Genomic DNA, 25,854 nt, shown 5'->3' with positions numbered 1-25,854 from the left:
TCCTAAGCTACAGCAAACAAGAGCAAGCCCAAATGGAGCAGCTGTGAATGCAGAAATGAAAGAAGAAAAACTGCTCACTTTTGGAAGGCCTCAGGTAGGCAGGGATCTCCAACAAGAAGTCCTCACCTCCACTGCCAACTCTTAAATGAGGTCTGGGAAGGGGTGGATCCTGGCTGCGCCCTTTCTGATCACCCAGGTGCACTGCATGCAACTCCCCTGGGTTGGCCCTGCCTTTCCACCAGATGCTCAATCACTGCTGCAAGCCATGACTTAGCATTTCTGCTGCATGCAATTATTAGCAATTAGTTCATTTACTTCTGCTTTCAACAGTATGATTTATCTATTTCTCATTGGATGGTCAGAAACACAACTCTTACGCTTGTAATTGTGCTAATATGATCACCGTACACTGCTGGCTCTTCAGTGAAAATATTCACAACAGTCTGTTTCATACAAAGGTGAAGGGGGTGGTTTGGACGTAGTTTTAGAAGAACGCATTCAGAATATTCACCATCTTCACAGAGGAGGAAGGTTGCAGGTATTGTCAACAACTTCTCATGTCCTCTTCAGATTCCATATATCAAACTTAAAATGAGATATAAGTTTAGGCCAATGCCCTTTAGGGTTAGGATATGTTAATAGCATTTCTGAAAATGCGGGGTACAGTTACTGTTACAGCAGGAATAGATGTTGCAGGTCAGATGCTCCAGTTGTGGAAGGAAGAGAACTTCAGTTTGAGTTAAAAGTTCTTTGCACACAAATCTCTTCCCTCATAATAGAAAGACACTGAAATGTGTTTTACGCACGAAGGGGTCACAGCTCACATTGTTCTATCAGTAAAAGAGGAATCCGCGTTGTGTTGCCTGGAGGAGGCTAGAAGAAAAGAGTGAGAAGAAAAAGTGAGTCAAGTTTACAGTGGCAAACCATCATCAGACCTCCTCAACAGAGCGGGTAAAAAAATACACGTTGTCGCTACAGTCTGGTAAGTGTGGGTGTGTTTGTGTTCCATGTAATTATTAAGGGTGCAAAGTTTGATGTCCTAATGAATTCCTTTTATTTTTCCTCTCAGAATTTCTTTGTGACACCTGTGGCACACACAAGATCTGCCTTGGGAAGATGAAAGTTTGTCATTTGCTTGTTGCCATGTTCTTGGGTCTCCTTCAAGAAGGTGTGTTTGTTGGTTTTCCTCATCCCGCATCTGCAGAACAGTATTTGCAGAATGTCTTTTTCTTTGAGTCTTTTTTATAGAATCTTAGCACGCGCATTTACACAGGAAACCTCCTGGGAGAGAAGGGATGCATTATATTTTACAAAGCACTCCGTGAATGAAGACTGAGTTTTGTCCTTTTTCTTTCAGGCTGCTGATCTCGGGTGACAACAGGAATCCCAATTGCTGAGAGCATTCTGCTTGGAGCTGGCAGGCATGCATGGATGCTGGCAATTCTTCTTGAAAATGTGCTCCCAACCAGGCCAGGATGGGACAATTCTCAAACGCAGACGGTAAGCCCATTGTGAGCGTACATCTCACAAATGACCTTGAAAGGACTCTGCAATGTAATCTCTATTGCCCAGCTCATGGTGGAGTTACTTGTAGAAAATTCTGGTGGCCTGCATTCTATAGGCCCTTCTTCTGCTTTAAGAAAGAAAGAAAAGCATTTGTCATCTGCAGCTGTTGTAAGGATAGTAAGGATTGTGTAGGTGTTAATGAGCTGTGAGCTTCCTCTAGCCAGCAGTAAGGACACATGTGTTACCTTGGTTACGTTCTCAACTTGTGCCCAAAGCTGATTCGGTAAGGTGGGTTTTGTCCTTCAGTCTGCCAGACACACGGCTTGTTGTGAAAGTGGGTAAAAGAGCATCGAGACATTTTTGGTACAGGCTGTCTCAGCTGTCAGCAGGTGCCTGCTGCTGTGTTTAGAAGGACATTGAGGTCACTTTCTTACAGAGGAATGCTTACTTTGGAAAGCATAGCAACTGACCTGGCTTCAGGTCCAGCAGTGGGTTTGGAGGTGTTCTATGAAACAGCCCTTAGAAGATCATTAGAGAAAGGAAACTGAGCTATCACCTTTCAGAGCCAGGTACCGACCATTGCCTGTGAGAGCTCAAGGCACTCAGTTTCCACTGCTTTAATTTTAGAGTGCACAGTTCATTGATTTGTTAATCTACGCGGCCTTGAATCTTTCTGCATGGGAGAACTTTGGATGAAGAAAATCTACGAAGGCGAAACAAATGAATGCTGTCTGCTGCAAAAGCCAGCACTGGGTGCGTTTATGTATCAGCTGTGGAACTGAGACTTACTGTAGTTGAAAGGAGATCTACTTAATATTCTAGTATGTGTGTGTACCTACAATGAAAGACGGTAGTCAGTTTTAGAAGTGAAGATCTCATGTTTAATTCATCTGAGGGGCGTCAAGCAATGTGAGATCAGATTTCTTGGTGCACATAGTTTGGATGAACACCTTGAACATCCTTTACGCAGGTGTGTTTTCACTGCTTTAAATGTGAGTTGCTAATTAAAACATCAGCAGCTGATTCCTTACCTAATTCCTATTCTCTGGATAAAATATAAGGAAAATCCAATGCAAGAATTCTTTTCTAGGGCTTGATTTATCACCCAGAACAGAATAAACATCAGCCTGCTTCTGATGTGACAGCTGTGACAGCTGGAGGTGCTGGGTATGGAAGGCTGAAACCTTAAACAAGCCTTTCAGTTCAGCTTATTATGAGGACATTTGTTAAGCACACAGCCTTGTTATTCACTGTGCCAAACAGCTCCTAAAACGCACACGCTGGAAACTTATGCTTTGTAGTACAAGAGCTCTACTTCACATACTAATAGCTGGTTTGCTGTTAGCCAATTGTTTCCAAGATAAATATTTATGGCAAGTACAGAGCGTGATCTGACTGTTCATCGTGACTCGCAATATCCCTCTCTCCTGGATTTACACATTTAGTAGTTTATGGAATGCAGCCCTTCCGTGGCTGCCGTGTGTGCTGTTCTCTGGTGGTCAGCACTTTGTGACAGGTGTGACTTTGTTCCAGAGGAGAGGAGCGATAGGCACAATGCTCTGCCAGTCTCCAGACTTGCAGGCATTAGAGCAACGTCTAAGCAGATCCTTCCCAAGAGAGGACTTCACTTCTGAGTCAAACCTGCTGAGGCCGCAGCCTCTGGGGGCCAGGCAGGCTGCACTGTGTGACATGTGGGCCTGCCCCATCCATGAGCATCTCTCAGGACCAGGCCGTCACCTTGGCATCCTGGGTGAGAGCCTGTGGCAAAGGCAGAAGTAGTGATGCCAAAAAGGCGCCTTCAGCTGTGGGGTGTTAGTGATGGCTGGTGGGACCAGCCCTGAGCACAGAGCTGTCCAGGCTTCATGTGAGCGGCTGACAGGAGAGAGGGACACAAGTGCTTGGCTCCAGACCTCAGCCTGTGGGTTGCACACCTCATAGAATCACAGAATCTGTCAGGTTGGAAAAGACTTTCAAGATCAAGTCCAACCATAACCCAACCATAGTACCCTAACTAACAGCCCTCTGCTAAATCACGTCCCTGAGCACCACATCCAAATGGTGACTCTCTCTGGTGATGCTTGTGAGTGACCATAAGTAAAAGCATGTGTGTCCCGCAATAGGCAGTGTTGGCAGCAGTGCTTAGGGCACGGCACTGGGGTATGGAATCAGATTTTAAGGGATCTGAATTCCTAGCCCTTTTCAGAGGAAGCTTTTGCTGTCTTTCATGAAAGCTGATTGCTTACCAGTGAAATGCATGCAGTTGTAGCTACAATTTAATAGAACTTGCCTGTGAAAACAGATGTGGAAATGCCTTTAAATAGCTACATGCCCTGACAGCATCCCAGCATTTGCTGCCTAACTCAGTAGGTGTTTTCTCAAAGGAAAAATGTCTATATAATTAACGCTAGCAGAAATACTTTGCAAGCCATCTTAAGATGCAGCTTCTGAGTGACTGTGCAGGCATAGACCTTGCTTCAGAATTGTGGGTGCAGCTTGGTGGGAAAGAAGTGCAGCTTCCCCTCCTTTCCAACATGGTGTGCTTCGTGATGCTGTCTTGCAATTGTGAACAGTGCCACCAGCACCTTGAGGTAAGAGTTTGTGGGCTGCCGGAAACATCATTTGAGAGAAAAAAGAGAGGCTCTTCATGCATCTCAGTGGGGTTGTTGACTCTGAAAGCCAGAGCGTCATTAAAGCTGAACCTGAAGGCAGGGTGAGAAATACAAAAATGAAATCTCCGGCTCCTGTACTGACTGCAACGTTTATATTTTCATTTAATTAAATAACTTAAATAAACCAGATGAGAAGATGCTGTGTTTTCTCTGGCTTGTGACAGGGCTGGGCCCATCTGGCCAGGCTGCCCCTGCGGCAAAGCTCACTGCCTTCTGCCTCATCCTCACCAGTGACTTTCCTGCACTGCACACAAAGTTTGCTCGGCCCCATCCAAGCCCTGCCTGCCTCAGCTGTGCTTATGAAAAGCCTCACAGGAGCTGAGGCAGGATGATGCTTGAATAGTGCATGGCTCTTAAAAAGCGGATCTTACCCAGATTAGGAGTGAAATATCAACTCTTGTCCTAAAGCGGGTTTTGATGAGTGTTCAGAGCACCCTGTGCTTGTTTCTCAAGCCTTTTTGCTGGATAGTTGGATTAGTTTTGATACCTGTGGCAAGATAGGCCTGCCTGCTGCAGTGGAGGGTTTGTCCTTAAGGCTGAGAACAAGCAGTGCTGCTTGCTTCTGCTCTGCGTTTGGCCTGGAAATGTGAAAGCTGTTGGGGTGGGTGCAAGTCCACAATTGCATGAGAACAGTCAAAGTTCATGTCCATAAACTAACGTGTTTTTCAGATAACTCTGGTGTGTAGGTAATCTCTGTTAAATTAGGATTTGGCTTCATCTCACGTGCTGCTACAGCTGGATAGCTGCCTCCGTCTTTCCCCTCTTGTCTCCACGCATTCTGTCATTCTTCCCCTGATTTGCTTAAATCCCTTCTAAGTGTCATCTCTGATGTGTCTTCCTGGCTGGCACACGGCTTTCAGCAGAGTCTAGCTAATGGGAAATGGCAACACAGGGGTTTAACAGCAGTTGGACCGCGATGACCTGCCTTTGGCTTTCGTGACTTCATAAATCTGGTTGATGGCCCACTAGAATCCCCAAAAGCTGGAGCTATTCAGAATGGTGGGGAGTGATGGTGGTATATGAGGCAGAAGATCTTTAGCCGTGTGTTTCTAAGCAAAGTTTTCAGCATCTCATTCATCTGGGAAAGAAAGCGGTGGGAAGAACAGGATGAAGACACAGTCAGATCACTGAAATTCTGAGGAAAGCACCTGTATTTTTTTTATTTCCTCATTAGTTTGAGAGGATGAAACTTCAATGTCTGTGCACTATTTATGTAATTCTGCTCTTTTGGTTTTCAGCAGTTGTCCAGGCTTGGTCACCTCTCAGCCACGAGCAGCAGATGGCCGTCATTCGGAGTGTGTCAGGCCTCTCCATCATTTGGCATCTGCAGAGTACCAGTAGGATCGCCCCAGGCTCCACTGCTGCCTGAGCTGCCTCCACCATCTGCAAAGGACTTTGCATTTTTCTGAAGCAAACAGATTTACGTTCTCCGATGGCTTGATTGAATCATATCATCATAGAATGGACTGGGTTGAAAAGGACCACAATGATCATCTAATTTCAACCCTCTGCTATGTGCAGGGTCACCAACCAGCAGACCAGGCTGCCCAGAGCCACATCCAGCCTGGCCTTGAATGCCTCCAGGGATGGGGCATCCACAGCCTCCTTGAGCAACCTGTTTCAGTGCATCACCACACTGAGTGAAAAAACTTCCTCCTAATATCCAACCTAAACCTCCCCTGTCTCAGTTTAAAACCATTCCCGCTTGTCCTATCACTGTCCACCCTCATAAACAGCCATTCCTCTTCCTGTTTATTTGCTCCTTTCAAGTACTGGAAGGCCGCAATGAGGTCTTCCCAGAGCCTTCCCTTCTGATATAGTTTCCATTACAAAGCTTAATTTCTATGGGTTTTCCTATTCATCTTTTTCCCTCATTACCTGGTAAACAGGAGTTGCCCTTATGAAATAACTAGGGATTTAGGAATACATTCCTATGTGATGAGGAAACTGAGGCACAGAGGAGACATGAAGCTTTGAAGTTTCTGCACATACCTGGATAGTGATGTTGGCTTCAGTCTTTTTGCTTCCTGGTGCTTCTCTCAGCCTTGCCTCTGTGACGATGGTTTCCCTTGTTCTCACCCAGCCTCCTGTTCTCCTTGCATCCCAGGTGCCTGGTATGCAGTCCTCAGCTCCTCACTGCTGCCTCATTGTGTTAGATTTCCAGTTTAACTAGTGCTTGCCCTAAGGGAAGGCCCCTCAAGCCTTTGGAAGGAGGATGACCAACACGGCATCCATTCTGTGTCCTGGCGTGATGAGTTTTGGAAGGAAAAAGCCAGAGCTTTCCCACCGCATTCACAGGTTTTCTTCACTATTTCCTTCTTTTAGAGGAAGGAAAACCTTCCACCATACCTTTAAACAAAGAGCTGATGGATGGCTCTGAGTAAGCTCCAAGCTCAATGGCTGAGGGTGGCTGCTTGTCTGCAGGTCACATTTAAATTCCACAGCTGACTTCTCCACACACCGTGTTTTGTATGAGGAGGCCTTGGGAAGACCTGCAAACAGGGAACTACTATAATCCAGCTTGGATGTCACAAAAGCGTAGATTAATATTTCATCATCTGCCTCCAACTGTTGTCAGGCTCACTTTGTTGCTGAGCTGGGGCTGTGATCCTCAAAAGACAGCCCTGAATTAAAGATGAAACCCATGTCTTACTTGATGGAAAAAGAGGACTGTTTGGATATGGCTCTTTACCCAGCGCTGCATGTGCTTAAAGTTATCCAAACCCAAATGATAATGCAGTGCTGTAACACGGTGCGAGAGTCTGTGCAAGGGACAACTGCAACCCATGGAGATGAAGGGGAGACTGGGAATTAGCCAGAGGTAAGAGGCTGCTGCTGGAGCTGCTACTGGCTTTGCAGTGTGGGTAGAAACTCACCAACAGTGCACTGTGAATGAGGAGTGAGGACCTTGTGTGCATTTAGACATTGTGTTAAGGGACATGGTTTAGAGAGAACTATTGGTGATAGGTGGGTGGTTGGACTGGATGATCTTGTAGAACTTTTCCATCCTTGGTGATTCCATGATTTTATGATTTTCTATCATGAGAGTGAGGAACCTCACTCTCGTGATAGAAAAAATGGAAGCTTCAATGAGAACAGAATGGATGTGGCAGGGCTCGAGAGAGAGCCCCAACAGGAGGGAAGGGAATGGTCCTCTGGTCCATGGATGGGCAGCACAACCTACTAGAAAATGTCAGCAGATTAGTGAAACATCTCAGCTCTCCAGCCAGAAACTCTAAATTCAGAATGAGTAATTTCTGCTCATTGGTAATTAATTAATTAATACTTTAATCTTTTCAAAAGTTTCCAAAAGTGGATTTTCAAGAGAAAACAAAGTACCCTTAATCTGGCACAATCATTCTGTTCAGTTCTGTTGCTCAGCAAAAGTGAGTTGTTCCATTTCGCTTGTACTGATACATTTGGCGAGGCTGAGATTATATCATCTTATCTTCCCATGTAAGACCGTGGAAACTGGGCAAATCCTGAGCGACAACTATTTCACTGCCCTTTCCTTGGGAAGCAGCCAAGCTGGCAGTAAAGCGTGTCTATTTTCAATACAACTGCATTTGTATATGCTTTTGAAATGCTGGAACAGGGCTTTTTTAATGGGGCAATTACTTAACTGAATCATATATTGATTTCTGTCACATTAACATTGACACACAATGATGTAGAACATCCCAATGCCACCAGCTCCTGCAGGAAGCTGGCTGCGACACAATGGCAACAAGCGCTAGGAAACCTCAGCTCCCTCTGCCAGATGCAGTTGGAATGTAAATATTTTATCACCTTGAATACAGATACTCAGAAAACACCTTTGATGGCTAACATTGCCCTCGGCAGGTCTTAGTTACTATGGCACTGACTGTAAAAATGCCATATGCGTGCCCATCTCCCTGCTAGACAGAGAAGCTGGCGGCAGTTCCTGTGCCCATCTCTCGTCTGCATTTACAAGTGCTCCTAGTTGCACTGGAGCGTTGTGAGATATTGGTATACTGGTTATCGGTACGGCAGGGGCACAGGCTGCCCAGGGAGGCAGCAGAGTCACCAGCATCCCTGGAGGTGTTCAAGAAATGTGTGGATGCGGCCTTGAGGGACATGGCTGGCAGGCATGGTGGGAATGAGCCAATGGTCTTTTCCAACACTACTGATTCCACGATTCTATGAGATAAATGCACTCAGGATGGAGCCTCCTAGCAAGGGCTTTGCTCATCTGCCTCGTAACGGCTTTGTTGGCTGGTTTGGGAAGAACGGCTTTGTAAAGCAGCAAATGCCATTTGTGCTGGAAGCTGCTGGAACCACCCAAATCCATTTCCCCAGCCTCTTCTGCTTTTCCTCAGAGTGGAGCAAAGCAGGAGCATTTGGCCTGCTCAATAGTCACGGTGCTGTAGCCGTGAAAGAATGGTGAGAGCATTGTGAATTTAAATGTGCAGAGAGAATGCCAGATTTAAACCTGACTAGGCAAAATTAATATGCACAGTAACTTTAATTACCCGATGAAGTACAATTCTTCACAGAACGCCCTGTCTTTTTCCATGCAAGAGCTCCGTGGTGGTGTTCAGTGAGGAGGCAGCTGGTCTGGTTTCTCTTTGTAGCCTCTGTTTTATAGCCTGAATGAAAGGCTATTAGAGAACAATTACTTACTGCTGGCTTTCACACAGCGGTCATCGTTAGCATATCTGAGTACCCTACATCATCACTGGGAGGTGAGAGGCCCCTCATATGTGTATATTTTATAGATGTGCAAATGCATATGAGTATATAAGTGCTGAATAATCTACTATGTATGTTAATGATGTATGGCTGTGTTTCCTACAGTTAGTTTTATGGGTATGGTTATTTTAATACCATGCATAATTAATATCATTACACAGGCAGGGAATTAAGTTGTTCACTGATTTGGGGCATTCAGTTTGCCGTGCTTGGGATGTCCTTATTCAGAATATGTAGCATTATAAAGCATGGCTTCATCTAAACATTGATTTAATTATCGATTAAAATGAACCTTGTTTGGTTTTTCCTTTCGAATCAAGTCTTCTGCAATTCTATGCCCAAAGCCACTGATGAAGAAAAAGGCTCAGAAAACTCCTTGGCCGACCAGAGAAAGCCTTCATGGCTGCTTCTAAGTCCTGTCTGCACAACAGTCAGAAGAAGTTGGGTCAAAGAGCCAATCTTGTTCTACATCAGAGGCACAACGTGGACATCACCGTGTTTTCTTCCCCTCCATTGCCTCCATTAGCCTACATCCACTCTCCTCACTGCCCAGAGATTATCTGTCTCCGCTCATTGTTATCTCTAATAACGTCAGCTTAGCACTTTTCATTAGTGGCTGGGAATTCAGAGGTTTAATTGCGTGATTTACTGTACGGAGAGGCAGTGCAGAACTGTCAATCCAGTCCTGCTTGCCTCGAGAAGACTGCTGGCTGTTCATCAGCCATATCTCTGCTGAATATGCTCTCTTGGTGAGCAATTAATTAAGTAATGAAGAGCCTCTTTAAATGACCCAAACGGCTGCAGTGGTTTGTAATTACGCAAGTGATGATTTAAAAGGAAGAAAAATGTAAGGGTAATTCCCATTTCTCACAAATTGGTTTGCCCTGCTGGCCTTCCCTAGCAGCTCTGCAGCTGCTGGTGCTTGTTGGGCCCACAACAGCAATCTGGAACATGGGTTGGGGAGATGGGCCCTGACCTCTCACCATCCAGCAGACAGCCCATGCTTCTCTCTGTGGGCTCTGAGGGGACACAGGTACCTTGTCAGAGGGCATCAGCTCTGGGTTTCACCCAGTGAAACACCATCTGTAGCTGCCTAGCCTGTGCCAAAGCCTCCTCCTCTTCCACTGCCTGGCAGCAGTGCTCCTTCCCCTCACTGCTCCCCTGCATTGAGAAGTGGGAGGCCAAACCCCAAGTCTATCTGAGGAATAAAGTCACCAAGTTCCACAGCTTGTGCTTCTTTTAATGGAAACATCACACACTTATTCACATTTGCACAAGGAAGTACAAAGGGTTAGAAAGCAGGCATCACAGCTTCATCCCCTATCGCTAACACACCGCACCTTCATCCCTGAGGGCACCTGGCAGCTGTGTGCCTCCTGCAAGTGCTGTTGAGTGCCATTTCACCTGCAGCACAGGTCGCTTTTCCACACTCCCTCCAAATGCTACATCTCCAGTACATTCAGTTGGCACCAAGCAGAAATTATTAGTAAAGCCATTCAATACAGCGTGCCGCATCCAAATCCATCCTGCCACCTTTGCCACAGATGGCTAAAAGGGTGTTCTCCCACTCTCTGGAGAAACAAGATACATTCTGGTCACAGCAAACCCATTACAAAAGCAGTGCCTATGAATTGCACAGGACAAATGCGTTGTGCAGACCAAAACTGTACTGATAGGGCTGGGGAGGTTTATCAGCAGGGTGCTTATTGCATCACGTCAGGACAAGGGAGACAAACTGACATTGCAGTCCAGCCAGCACAGCTCTTCCAGCAAGATGTACAAAGACTGGGCTCTGCCTAACATCCCTGTTGTACCAGTCAGCTCTATCCTCTGTGGAGACCTGCCCCCAAACCTGCTGGCTAGCAATACCAACCTGAATCCAAGTTTATAACCAAATGAATTGATTTTTCCCATGATGTGTATGGTTTCATTACAAGTTCAGTGATTCTCTGGACAGCCTCTGAGAGGTTCTGGCCTCCATCCTTATGAATGTGCTCTTTCTTCAGCAAGCAGAAAGGTTAGAGCCCTTCCTTATCAGAGTTTGCCGGGGTCTGGCATGTCATTCAGTCCAACTTCTGGTAAAAGCACATGCAGCCTTAATCTGGACCATGAGAACCAGCACCAACCTATGGAAAAAGGTGCTTACAGAAGCACTTGTGCACACCAAGGGATGGGGTGTTTCTGTAAGCACAGTGTGTTTCTCTGGCCAACCAAACAGTTCAGATCTAATTTTGGGATAGGAGAATAGCCCTGAAAGTCTTCACATAGCGAGGATGGTATGGTCTCCATAGATCCAGTGAATTTTAGGGTCAGAGACCAGATGTCTGACATGTCAGTCTTCAACTGTGGAGCAGCATGGCCCACTCGTGATTTAACTTCAGTACTAGGGAATGTTTTCTTCTGCTTTGGAGACAGGGTGAAGTCCCACACTCTCCAGCTACCCAGATGCATGATATCAAATCTCACAATTGAATCCAGCCGCTGTTTCCAAACATCAGTGGCTGCCACTGCATCTCCAACCAGGTTTTCATAGCTTGTGGCTGCACTTGGGACCTGGGAAAATTGCTTCTGTAATGTGCATAGTTGTTAATCTGTCTTGGTTGTAACCTGGAAAAGTTGTAGAGCAGACACCGATAATAAACTAGTGCTTATTTCTTTATTTATTAGCAGGAATTTAAATATCAAGGGAAAAAGACAAATCTAAACCCACCTGAGGTTCACCATCTCCCTTATTTCACAGTTAAATGCCAAGACAAAAAAATCCCTGAGACTAAAGAGGAGACAACAGATAGTGGATACGGGGAAACGTAATGGGGGAGGCAAATGTTAGAGGTGACTGTGTCATACAAAACTCAGTTCAACTTCTCTGTTGCTCCAAAGAAACCAGTCACTGTCCCTGATTTGTATCCGTAGATGATGTTCCTCAGCTACAGAAATATTTCATATGCAGCCCTCTTTATATTCAACAGAACAAAAACATTAAGAAACGTATCCACACAGACCACACAGAGCTGTACAGTTCAATATCTACCTTGCGCTAATCTTTGATTACTAGAATTAATATGCCATAAAGTGCTTCATACATTAAAAAAAAAGAGTAGACTTAGATTTTCACTGCCCACTGAGACCGTGATGCATTTTAAACGTTTCATTATTCCTATAAAACCTTGTAATATGTCTACCTATACAAGGAGGGGAAAGAATATCTCGTGTCAAAAGTACAACTCCTTAATTGTGCCCATAAGAAACAAACAAAATATGGTCTTTTCACACAGACTGTTTTTCAGGCAGTTTTGCAGCCATTCACCTGGACCTGGAAATAAAAAAATAACCCAAAGCCTTGAACTTCCCATCAACAGCAGACAGGTGAACGTTTTTGTCTTCCACCCAAAAATAACTTCACCTTCTATAATCAGACACACTGTGGTATAGCCCTTGCCATGTTTCTGCACCATAAAGGCTGCTCTACAGTATTCCAGCTCCATCAACAGCAGGCATGCATGACGGCACACAGTCTGTTATCTTGCTCAGATAACAAGACAAATGGCTCTAAAACCTTCCAAGTAACTGCCAGTAAATCAGGTTCTGCTTCTGGCAGGAGACACCTGCCTCTGTCTTTGAGCCTCGGCTATTCTTTTCTTCTCCTGTTCCTCCGCCTTCTTCCGCTCCTCTTTCAGCTCCTTGTATCTCCACTTGGGAATCTGCAAGTAGGGGTCATCTTTAGCGCTGCTCCTCCTTCTTGCCTTTTCTGGCTGGAAGGTGGGTGGAGGAGCCTTGCTGACACGGACTTTGGGGATGACAAATCCTGGCCTCACGCTACTTCTTCTGAGCAGGTGGAGCGGCAAGAGGCTTGTTTTCCTGGTGGCTATGGTGCTCACCTGAGACACTGCAAGGCTGACGGGCTGCAGACTGGCTCGACGGTCCTTCTTTTTGGGGATGACTGTGATTTTGGAGTTCTGAAATAATTTCTCATAGCTGCTAACGTGGTCTTTGTCCTGAGATCGGATCTCCTCAGCCCTCTGCTTCCTAAGGATTTCTTGCACAGCCAGTCTGCGTTTTCCCACAGAAGGCGGGCTTCCTGGACACACAGTCCTACACGACAGAGCAATGAAAGGACTGCCTAAGCTTGTTGTCACCTTCACCATGTGATCAAGGACCCCATCCTCTTCTGGGCCGTGGAAAGCCCGGAACGAGACAACTGACCTAACACACTCAGAAATCCTCTGCAAACAGGTTTTTGGTTCTGCAGCCTTGGCAAGGAGTTCCTTCATCTTTGGCCATTCCGGTTTATATTGCTCACAAAACTGTTCTGGGCATGGTCTATCCATCAGCCTTTGCATGATGAAAGCAGATTCTGACCTTCCTGTATAACAAGCCCATTCCCATGAAGTCAGTCCACGGCTTGGGTCTGTTGTGTGAACATTTGCCCCTCAAAGAAAAGAAAAACAGTGTTAGCCAGTGAAACCATCTGCATTTCTGAGCACTTGAATATTCACTTTTGATGTACATGTATCACTGCTCCTGTAGATAATTTCTTAGTTCCTTGAAAAAGTTTTAAGCTGAAATGGGAACAGGCTACAACTTTTGACTTCTTGACGAACTTCTCTATCAGATGAAGTGCCACTTTCAAACAGCCAACACGTAACTGACCTACAGGTAGTTCATCAAAAAAGAAAAGGCATTCTGTCACATTGCTTTGGAAGATGGGCATGCACAGAGACTGAGACCTGGGGAAAAGGCCAGAGAAGAATCATGATGAATTATTTTTTCCCAGTTGGATTTATCTCAGTGACAGCATTTCAAACCAACAATGAGAGGAACGAGACATCAGGAAAGGCAACCAGAAACTGGTTTCTAATGGCTCCGGTTTAACCCTCCACTCAAAGGGTGTTGAACTGTTACCAAAAAGTTCATTAGCTGTGGGCTGAAGAAAGGCTTGTGAGAGCTCAAAGGCAAAGGGTTTGAAGCTGTTCATGACAACAAAAGCTACAGACAGACCAGTGAGAGGAGGCTGGAAGAAAGGCACATCCTGCTACACTAGCCTGTTTCTGAAACCCTGCCCAGACTCCCTACCCCTGACTCTCCTGTTCTAGACTGCTGCCTTGTCCCCTTCTGAATACTCACTTGTGTCTGTGCTCCTTCCCACTAAAGCTAACTGGAAACATGACAGACTATGTGGAAGTTGCTTGTTTGCTTTTTACATAACAGGCAAAGATTTACTAAGGGAAGAGTAGAAGCTAAGGGAATTGTGTCTAAATTTACCTTTGCTTGGAGGCTGCATTCAAGTTCAGACACTCTGCTCTGGTTGTTGCCTGAGCTGTGCTGCAACTGTGCCTGGCCACATGCCTTTCTGACCCTGCCCTGCAGGTCTGACGCACTGGTTTCACCTCAGACCTCCCCCCATCTCTGTGGTCTTCCCTCATCACCATGGACTTTGCTAGCAGCCATTGGCTGACTGTAGTTATCCTCACCCAACCTGCTCCGCTCCGTCAAGAAGTGCCTTTACAGATGAGACCAGTGCCTCCGTGTGCCTTGCTGCAGCTCTTGGCTCACTCACCTTTGAGGTGAAGTCATCCCTCACTGCTCCTGACAGATGCGTACCCAGGTATTCAGGAAACTTTATCTCAGGAAATGACACTGCGCAGTATAGAAATCCTGATCTTTCAGTGGAAATGACTTTGTAACTTGTAACACAAAATCTCTTGTAAGGCTTGATTTACTACTGTGGTATTGATTTTCTGTACAAATCCAGATGCGTTTCTTAAAAAAAAAACTGTCACTTAACAGAATGTCACACCTGTATGAGACATGAATAGTCATGTCCCTTTTCAAGTATTAACTAGACACAGAATTACAGAATCCCAAGGGTTGGAAGGGACCTCAGGAGACCATCAAGTCCAACCACCCTGCTAAAGCAGGTCACACAGGTCCAGATGGGTTTTGAATATCTCCACAGGAGGACTCCACAATCTCTCTGGGCAACCTGTTCCAGTGCTCCGTCACTCTTGTTGTAAAGAAGTTCTCTCCCATGTTTATGTGGAACTTCCTATGTTAAAATGTTTGGCCATTACTCCTTGTCCTATCACTCTGCACCAGAAAAGCCTCATCCATTTGCCTCCCACCTCCCTTTAGATCTATATAAATATCTAACAGATCCCCTCTCAGACTTCTTTTTACCAGGCTGAACAAATCCAGGTTACTCAGCCTTTCCTCATAGGGGAGATGCTTTACTATCATTGTGGCCCTCTACTGGACTCCTTCGAGGAGATCCTTGTCTCTTTTGAACCGGGGAGCCCAGTATTTCACTCAGTATTCTAAATGTGGCCTCAGCAGGGCAGAGTAGAGGGGAAAGATCACCTCCCTTGACCCGCTGGCCATGTTCTTCATCTCTGAGGTGGAACCTCAGACTATCCAACAGATCCTAGAGGGTTTCCTGACAGGCAACTATGCTCCTTTTGCTTGGCCTTGCCTTGCTGAAGGGCCCTGAGAGAGGAAGAGATTCAAGAAGATGAGCTCTGTGACAATGCTCAGACTTAGTTTAAGTGCATCTGACAAGGGGAGAGTGGGGCATGGCCTTGTCAGCACAGAGTCACAGAGACTCTTGTGTGTAACTGCAGAAGATCCAAAGAGGCAAAACTTCGTGTCTGGGAGCTCTTAGCTCAGAAATGTTGCTCAGACCCATAAACTCCCAACATGAGAATCAGTTTAGGAATAAGAATCAGACCAAAAAAAAAAAGTAAGCAAAATCACAGGAGAGATTTCCCAGGAGGGAGCTGATGAAGGTGGCTGAGGGCAACAGAAGGAGGAAGTGAAGGCAGCAGGTGCACGGCCAACACATTGGCACTGGGGGAATCTGAGTTTAAAAGGGGAACTCGATGAGGCAGGCATTTATTAACCAGCTGTTTCACACACAGTATTTAAAGCCCAGTCTCTACAACCACTGCCACCCCAGTGACTTTACTGAAGCAGCACTGAGTTTACACTGGAGATCTCAGCAGGGCTTGAGTGGTGTGTAATGATGCGTTTCTGTGTTCCTGCCCAGGCTCACTGGCTGCTGGCACCATTTGATCCTCACTGTGCAGCCACCCATGACAAACTGCCCATGAGTGGCTCAGCTCCTCTCTTTTTCACTTTGCATTCCCAAATCACAAACCCCTACCTTCCAAAGAATCACTTAGAAAGAGGAGACAGTACAAACAAGTGTCTCAGAGCACTTTCGTCTTGCAGTGATTGACCTTGGCCACTCTCCAGGAACTCAAGTTTCAGAAGGAGCATCCACTTAAAAAATCCATCTCCAATCATCTATCATGCTCTGCTGATGCCCCTTCCCCATCCAGCAGCCAAATCCTACTTAGGCAGCTAGAAAAGTGAGCTTCCCTTTACTGATCTCCTGCATTGCTATAGGAAATTGCCAGAAAACAGAGATCTCACCCAAGCCACTAAGCAGATACTGGGTGTAAAGACTGCCTGGCTGTAACTTTTATCAAAACATGCCTGCTTTGTTGCTTTACAACAGTCAGAGGTTATGCAAAGAGACCCATGGCTGATAATGGTTTTTTTTTCCCCACATATATTTCCATGTATCCTTACTGTTTAGTGTAGAACTTAACTGGAACCTAAGGAATTGTTTTATTTATGAAACTGGATTTTTCCCCAGGTCACTCAGTAACAATGTTTTATACGTTCTCCAGCAAAGCAGCACTTGATAGCCAGCAGCCACTCAGTATCCCTTCAGCCCCAAACTATTTCTAAATCCATTCTGAACAAGCTGATCCCTCCCTCTATTTCACCAGGCTGTACAGTGCTGAACAATAACTGCATGTTGAAACAGCCCCTATTTTCAGCTGAAAATGTGCAGACCTGCAAAGTGATCACTAAAATGTGTTCATAAACTGCAGTTTAGAAACCTGTAGTATATATGAACTCAATGACTCTGATGGGTATCTTCCAACTTGGGATATTCTATGGTTAATCCTACAACCCTTTAGCCAACACATGTTCTCTGCTACCCTCAGTAACACAGCCCGACATAACTTTCTGTATGTAAACATGACAGGAGGCTAACAAAGTCACTTTCTGGTTGGTAAAAGGCCTGTTCCTCCCACTGATCTGTTTGCTTACAGAACATGAAGAAAAGTAGATGGCCATTCAGATGCCAGAGGTAGCAACCATATACTAAACTTGATATCTATACTGAGTTACCTGCAATGATGGAAGGCTGTAAAACAGCTTGTCATGGGCCAAAACAGGCAGAACAAGTTTCCATAAGATCCCCAGTGATAATAATAGGAAGCCATGACACTGTCAGGTCAGTTTGACAAGTTTTAAGGGATGAGGATTGAAGTTTCATTTCAAGTGATTACTTATAACAGCCACTGGAAAATTCTGAACTAGCATCTGCACGAAACAGACATTAGTTCAGAAAGTGCACCTGTGTCTAGCAATACACCAGCTCTAACTGTCGTTTTATAACTTTGTTTCATAAAAAATTAACTCCAGAATGAATGATCTGACTCCAAAACCTTGATTCCAGTGTAACGGGCATGGAGAACCTTGCAGAAAATAATGCCAGTTGCCATATCATTCAAGCATTTCTGTGTCACATCAACATCAAGAAACTGGATATTATAAAAATGGATGAAAGTAATGTCGCTGTGTTTGATAAATGCCTTCTACTTAAAACGGTCAAATATAAGTTCTGCTTACTATGAGAGTGGTGAGGTGCTGGAACAGCCTGCCCACAGAGGCTGTGGATGCCCCGTCCCTGGAGGTGTTCAAGGCCAGGTTGGATGGGGCCCAGGGCAGCCTGGTCTAGTATCACATGTGGAGGTTGGTGGCCCTGCCTGTGGTGGGGGGGTTGGAGCTTCATGATCCCTTCCAACCCAAGCCATTCTATGATTCTAAGACTAAGAAATTATGAAGGATTAAACTTCTGTGGCAGCAAAACAACAGAAATGAACTGCCTATTCAACATCTTAGCTTACAATTAAATGGACTTGTGGGATTTAGGGTCTAAACAACAATGATATTCACATGCTATCTGTTATCATTTCTATAAAAACTCATTTGTGTCCAATGCCTGCAACTGTAAAACAATAAAATACGCTAACATACACATATATTAATTCTTTAATTGTTAACTAATAATGTATGTATCAATTACTCAACACAGTAAAGCATACAACACTATGGCTAAAAGGTGCTATATGGCCCTCGCAAGAGTCAGCCTTGCTCCTGCAGAGGATGCTGCCCCAGTGTCTCTCTTGCTGCTGTTAATGTGTGATGGTCTAGTATTTGCAGTGAGATGATGAAGAAGAAACAGCAAAGCACTTTGCATACCTGCCATCATCAAGGCTTTCACGCATTCCGTTCGTCCCTGCATCGCAGATTTCATCAGTGCTGTAAATCCAAACACATTCCTCTTCTCAATGTCAAGCCCAGGGAAATAGTTCAACAAATAGTTTGTAATGGTTATGTGCCCTTAAAAAGAAAAGAAGAAGCAGAGAAAATCCATCACAGAATTAAGAGCCAGCCTCGAGGTCACACCAAAAATTGCTCCTGCAGGTTTGATTACAGCAAAAATACTGACGATGAATGAGATGCGTTCTCAAGTAACTCTTCTGCTCATTGCAGTCGTTAGCTTCAGCATTAGGTGGCACTGTCCTGTGGCAGAATGTGGGATAGCCCTAGAAAGCTGGACTCCTATTGCCTCTCTGGGTGCACCCAATGAGGTTTTTTTCCCTCTCTAAAAATGATTCTACAAGGTACAAGTATAATTAAAGATCAGAGGTGATCACTCTGAGGTTGAAGGGGCCTCAGCTTCTTGAACCAGGGGGTGTTACCGCCTGTTCCCTGGGGGAACTCCTAGCAAAGATTCAGCTTTTAACCCTCTGATAAATTTGAGCTTTACAGTCACAGTGCTCCATTAAGAAGTAATCACATGTGGTAATCCTAGCCAATACTACAAGCAAACCATGCCAGCCATGGTACCAGAAATATTTTGCACTGACTCCCACATTTTTACTTTACCATCTGACTGTGCAAAGCCACTTGTCCATTTTTCAGCAGCAGGGAAACGGAGCTGCACTTCAGTTTAGGTAGCAAAACAAATGCCCTGAGTTCTGTCTCTAAAAGCAACCTGTTACCATTCATGTGCCTCACAAATGTGGACAACTGGTGTCAGCAGGGGTGTGTTGAGTAGCTGAAGCTATCTCTGGCTAGCTGGTGGGAAGACTAATTAAAACATCAAGCCTTTATAATTGGACCGTCAGAACAAGACAAATATCCAGCGCCATTATGACTCATTCAAAAAACTTTACCCTTTTTTTGCCATTCGTTTTATGACGCTTTGACGCTCTATGAAATAACGCAGTCTGCCAGGCAGCTGCGACAATCACAGTTTAATTACCAGGCGCTGTAAAAATATTCTCATTTCTCTCTGCAGTCCAGCTGAATATTCTGTGATGCATATCACTCAAATTCATCCAGAAATGTTACTGAAGCAGATTATAATTCATACAAGACCCTTTTTAAAGCTTATGGTGTCACATCTGGTGCAGATTTCATCAGATGTTGCTTTGCACCAACGCAGTCCTGGACTCACTTTGGAAAGCAACCTAAGAAAAGCTTTGATATGGAATTTAAGATGTTATCCAGGTGTTACTCTTTGTCTCCTAGAATCTGCTGGACTCTGCTACCTTGCCACATACCTGGATACCCTGCTGAAACCTGAGCAGGTGGGGAGATATAGCACAGATCAGCTCAACAGCACCAGAGTCAGGGAAGGTACTTGTGGTACTTTGGATGGGCTAATGGAAATGAAACATAAAGATACGGCAAACTGCAGTAAGCTGAACACAGCAAAAGTGAGCTGTGTTGAAGGCAGGATTGAGTGACCCAGTCCCGCTTACTCAGCACAGAGGCTTCAGCTTCACTGACTTTATGGCACGACACCAAATCCTAACAGGGTATCAGTTACTACCAGGAGAAGCTTCATGCCCAAGTTGTTTTACAGGACATGCTCTGTTTCATCAATGTACAGTGTGCTTCATCATTGGTTTGTAAAAGCTGAAATAATGCCTTTGGACAGGGAAATCGGAGACGGGAACCAAAACAATGAAAAATAATAAAATGGACAAATTTCCAGCACTTATACATTACTAAAGATGTTCTTCCCTTTGCCAGGACCACAGCTGCAGAAAGAGATGTTTTTCTATGAATAGGAGGGAAACCTAAGAGACAACCCAAGGGACTTTTGCTCTGGCAAAACTCTCTGGGGTACTACAAACAGCAAACAGTGCAGGGGAAGTAAAAAACAAAACCCAAAATCCAGCACCTTCATTTCACAGGGATTCCTGAAAAATCGCTCCAGCTTCAGTTTGCAGGAGGTTTTGTCCTCTGAGGTTTGTTTCAAACTTCAAGTTCAAACAGACATCAAATTCAAAGCAAAACTCAGATCTGCCAAGTTTGTCTTCAGACCGTGTCATAAGCTTTTGATTTAAGGCCACAATGTTTGCTTCAGTTCTCCTGCATCTGTAGGAACTAGTAGCGCATATCTAAGTCATAAATCAGGTGAGCGAGTCTTTCATGATTTAAAGCCTGCTATGGAAGCCGCATGAAGCTCTGCAATAAACGAGCTTAGCATCAGGAAGGGCAGCAACATGGGATCCGAATCAGTCTGCTGCTCTGCTGTCTGTAAGCCAGCTTTACCTGCTGGAGGACTGGTGTGCTGAGGGCACAGATCGTTGCCCTGTGAGACACATTTAGTGAACAGCACAGATGTCTGTAACAGCTTAGTTCACTTTATTGCTGCCACAGAGAGAATGTATGCAATGGTTACAATAATACATAATAATCTATTTAATGCAGGCAGAAGGATACTCTGTAGTAAGGAGGATGCTCTGTCATATAGCATCACCGCTTGGACATGACTTGTGTTTCCAGATAGCCTACATTTGACGTATGGGCATTGAATGCTTTCTGACAGACAAGTAAAACTGAAGATGCAGAGTCGTTATGACCCAGATGTCTGAGGTAGCTGCATTCTCATGTCTCTATTAGTGCAAAGAAATTGGCTACTTCGTGATTTGTGTTTCAAGAGATTGCCCCAAACTGGACCCTGTAATATATAATATCCATACATATACTTCAAAAGGGAACAACTACAGCTCTAAAGCCCTGCACAAGCCAATTACTGTATGTTGCCACTGATGTTACTACGTCCTCATCAACAGCAGAACTGAAAATAGGCAGTTTTTTTAATGTAATCTTTCACACTCTTCCCTTCTTTGTAACCATTTTCCATCCTTCCTTGCTCTTTGCTGCTTGTTATTTCATTCTCTCGTTTGCATCAATCTTCCTTCCCCCCTCCCCCCCCCCCCGCACTTCCCCTGTTCTGCCAATGAATGACTTTATTTCTCCTTTAGCAGCAGCACCACTGTCTGTTTCTGGGCTTCACCCCCAATTTTCACTGCCGATTTTCAGCTTTGGAAGGGAAAGGCCTCTTGAGAGGGATGCTATGTCTGTAAGAAATGCTGAGAGAGCAAGGAAACACCCGTTTTCAAACCTGAAATGTACATATGACATTAAATGCTTTGTCCGTGGTTGTTTTTTCTATATTAATTTATTCTTATTCAGAACCCACTGCTTTCCACTGATCTTCTCAGACTATTTTCTTTAGGTCAGCCCATGCAGATAAGCTTTGGTTTAAGATGGGTTCTTTGAAAGATGTGAATCTAAAGTCATAAAAATCAGAGGGATAAAAGGAACCAAATTCGATGCTCTTCTGAGACCTTAGCTGGTCTGTAAAATAATCCTATTTAATTTTTAGATGCTGACTACACTGAAACTACACATTTAGGCAGCCATGACACTTCTTAAGCACATACGGATGTTTATGGGACCATAACAAGCCCTGGATTCCACCCTGCATTTAGCTGAAATAATGGGGGTTTGCTACTAGACTTTCTGTAGGAAATACTGTTTGGCTTTATATAAACATATATATATATATATATATATATATATATATATAAATATATAAATATATATATATATAAATGTCAGAGAGCTGCTCGAATAATTTGTTTTGCAGAAATAATCCTCAGTAAAACTGAATCAACCTACCACTAAAGGTGAGATAGCACAGGCTTTTCTTTCAGTCCTTTGTAACATACTGCTTAGTGTTGCTGCTTAAAGTTCATCAGTAATTAAGCAGCATCTATCACACTGTAGCTGCTCTGGTTGCAGTGTTAACCACATGCTAATCTGTATTAGTGCTACAGCAGCGTCTCACGATGATGAATTAAACAACTGGTGTCAGTGTCAGAGCTCAGGATTATCATAGGCAGGGGAAAACTTCCCAGTTGTTAGGGGTTTGTGTACGCTTCTGCTGACTGCAGTCATTTCCAGAGGCACTGGGGATCAATAACTAGTGCTGGCAGACAGAGTCAAGTCAATGTCAGCCCTCCAGATTAATTCTGAGCTCATTAGTGTGAGTTATAACAATCACGAAGGAGTTGGTGTTAATGTTAAACCTTCTACTGTCCAAGTTTGTGTTAGGGCAGATAAATAAAAGAAGATGAGAGCTTTGGAGACTTCTCCACTTTCAAAAGCTGCCACGCTCACAACTTTTCTATGAATGTAATTGTGGCTGCAATTCCTTCTTTCAAGTGCTCTCTAGCAGAGTTCACTTTTAGGTGCAACACTGGGCAAAGTTTGGTTACTCGCTAGAAATGTTTTTCAGACATGCACTGAAATTTCTGAATGATGATACATTTTCCTACAGTCAGCAGTCATTACAAACCCACTGAGGAAGGTGCAGTGAGCATGAGACACAGAGAGAGCTATGAGCAGCAATATGGCGCATTATGGTACAGCAGTGGTGACTGGGTTCTCATCAGAGCAAACATAGGAAATTCCTGAGTTTAAAGGAACCAAATCATATAGGACTGCACATTCTGAGCACACTTTATTTTTAAGTTAAAGTATTTAATGGCATCCGGTGGGAATGTATACCTTATTCACTGTTAGTCTATAGGATAAATATTGCTTTAGACTGATTAGTTAAAAAAATAATGACAAGCTTATTTGGGAGCAGGCTTGGCCAGGATAGTCTTATGCAGCCTGATTTCTTGTAAGGTTTTGAAAAGAACCCTAAAAATAGCAGTGACAGCATGGATCCCTCCTAAAACCCCATACAAGAGGCAGTGAAGGCCCTTACCTGCCTGCGCAGCTGTGATCAGGGCTGTGTTCCCTTCATTGTCCTGCCAGTTCACATCAAGATGAGGGCACTGCGATAAGGCTATGACAATATCCACATATCCTTGGTAACAGGCAACGATGAGACCATTCTGTAAGCAAAACAGAAAGAGTTCAGCTTACCAGACTCAGGAAAGTCCACCGAGGAAGCACATTCACATGCTTTTCATTTATTGGCATCGTTTGTTTTTTTTTTAAAGACTGAAGAATTGAGCAGGTATCAGCATAACTAGTGATTAGCTCCAGGCACAACGTTCAGATCCAAAACACAGCCTTCTGTCTCTGCCCTTTGGCAAGTAACGCTTGTCATACCTCAGAAATACCTCAGTCAATAGGATTTATATTGCGCTACTTGGAAAGTAACTGTTTTTAACCGTCTTACATTTACACAGCTATATACTCTGTATCCAAATGAGAATAAATCAGATTTTATTGAACAATTAAAGGGACCAGGCAGGTAGGATGAACTGTACCTAACCTGAATATTAATTCTGCAAAAAACAGGCTTGTTCCCTGGAGGGTTAGCACTGGGGAGAAACCGTGCTCTTGCTGCCTGTTGCTACCTTTCAATGTTTGATCTTAGCCATTAGAACCTAACATTTTTGATAAACATAATTGCTGTCAGAGTTCCTGTTTAATGTGCTTCATGATGGCTGGAAGCCATACAGTTTATAGGAGGAAGCCAAGCCAGGAAGTGAACCTCAAAACTTGGCTTGGCATTGAGACAGCCTATCACTCAATGGCAACAAACAGGGAGCTTCTCTAAAATGCATCAAAGTACACTTGTCATTAATTACGTGGAACTACAGTGCTTAACTCTGACTACTCGCTTAACCACAGCGATTAAACCCATTATCCCTAGTTGTCAGGATGTCTCAGCAGTCCTATGTCCACGTGTGCGGAGCTGACAGGTGCCAACTGAAGGCACCTGCAGACACACCAAAGCTTCCTGCAGCCCCATAAGGCCAGCACCACTGCCCTGAGATCAGTGTCAGTTTCTGGCTACTGAAAGGATACAGAGAGAGACACACATCTCAGCCTTTCTGGTGTCCCTGCATGCCCAGATGCACTGCCTGCTCACCACCACAAACAGCAGCAGGAAATAGAGCCTGGTTATGAAAAGAAATATAAGAGGGGAAAAAAAAAAGCAACACTAAAGCCCTTTGAAGTGTAAAAGACAGCATGGCCCAACCTGACTCCTCTGTCCCTTTTTTAAGCTGCTCTTGCCTCTACACTCTTTTTATTTCTCTTCCCTATAGATAAATATGAGGCAGAGCCATTCACCAAATGACCGCAGCTGTGGCTTCTGATATATTGTCATTATAAGCAGGTATAAATATTTCAGTGTCCTGGCACACTCTTATTCTGGATAGCTCCTTTGGCTTAGGCAGCAACCAGCTTCATTAATATATGGAGGCAATGCCAGCTCTTTGGGATGCTCACAGTTTACCTACAATATTTTTCAATTACATCATTAGATAAGATTATTACTCTGATTTATTTTATTCTCAGCTCACCGCTGTCCTCAGTATGAAACAAAACCCAACACTCCTCTATAAATAGCCTCTCATTTTTCCTGTGAGGAACTTGTAATGCTTCTAAGCATTTTACTGAAAATGATTATTCTGTTTAAAGATATATAGATACACATGGTTATGACCTCAGATAATGATCATTAAAAAAAATACATACTCTTCTGATGGATCGTTCAGATACACTCAAATTACTACAGTATCAGAAAACTCAGCATACAACCATTTGGAGACCTAAAATTTGTGACAAGAAGGAGCTGGATTCAATAATCTCTTGAGGTCACTTCTAACCCATACAAGAGAGCCTAACCACTCTCCTAGTAAAGAGCTTCCCCCTAACATCCAACCTAAATCTTCCCTCCTTCAACGTGGATCCATTTCCCCTAGTCCTGCTATTGTCAGCCCTTTCAAAAACTTTACTCCCCTCCTGGGTGTAGGTTCCCTTCAGGTATTGAAAGGCTAATGAGGTCACCCCGCAACCTTCTCTTCTTCTCCAGGATGAACAAGCCTAACTCCTTCAGCCTGTCCTCATAGGGGAGGTTCCCCAGGCCCCTGATCATCTTTGTCGCCCTACTCTGGACCCTTTCCAAAATCTCTATGTCCTTCTTGTACTGAGGACTCCACACCTGGACACAGTACTCATAGTAGTTAGAAAAATTTAATTTCTTGTAGCAACTAACCACAGCCATTATATGTTTTGAGCTCTTCCTAAAAACTCAAATTAATAATTATAAAAAATACAATATTTCTTTCAGTAAAGTGCTTCTTGAAGCAATTGGTACAGCAGAAGCCTGTTTCAAAGCAGCTTGCAGCATGATACAGCTGTGCATCTTATGTTTCCCAGAAGATAAAAACAAAGCATTATATATAACTTTATCTAGAAAATCCTGAATCTGAACAATCTGATTATCTTCACACAAGGCACGACATTTGTACAGTTAACAAATGTACAATTAGAAGAGTGGAATGGTTAGGATGGTATTTTACAGGCTTACAGTCAGAAAGATTTTTGTGGTGAAAAGAAACAATCAAATAAATGAGATGGCCACCTGTATCCCAGGCTTGCAGTAGAAAACTCCAAAGGGAAGAATCTCCAGAAAGAAATCCTTCCCCATTGGCAGTCAGCCCTGAAATAGGGTTTAGGAGAGGTGCATCCAGGCTCCACCCCTTCCAGT

The 25,854-nt window shown here is 44.2% G+C and overlaps 1 protein-coding gene across 2 annotated transcripts in view; it reads right to left on the bottom strand.

The window, feature by feature from the left end:
* Positions 1-11,309: 11,309 nt before the first annotated feature.
* The window catches only part of ANKRD33B (ankyrin repeat domain 33B), a 36,611-nt gene continuing 22,066 nt past the window's right edge, over positions 11,310-25,854 (bottom strand). For both annotated transcript variants that reach the window (XM_072329487.1, XM_072329488.1), the window contains exons 2-4: positions 23,110-23,239; positions 18,228-18,368; positions 11,310-13,317 (exon numbers count right to left, since the gene is read on the bottom strand). In XM_072329487.1, the coding sequence (XP_072185588.1) occupies positions 12,467-13,317; positions 18,228-18,368; positions 23,110-23,239 (1,122 nt within the window). In that variant the 3' untranslated portion in view covers positions 11,310-12,466. The remainder of the gene's footprint in view (positions 13,318-18,227; positions 18,369-23,109; positions 23,240-25,854) is intronic.

The sequence above is a fragment of the Excalfactoria chinensis genome, chromosome 2 (genome assembly GCF_039878825.1).
Source record: "Excalfactoria chinensis isolate bCotChi1 chromosome 2, bCotChi1.hap2, whole genome shotgun sequence".
Taxonomy (NCBI): Eukaryota; Metazoa; Chordata; class Aves; order Galliformes; family Phasianidae; genus Excalfactoria; species Excalfactoria chinensis.
This window is presented reverse-complemented; position numbering and strand designations above follow the sequence as displayed.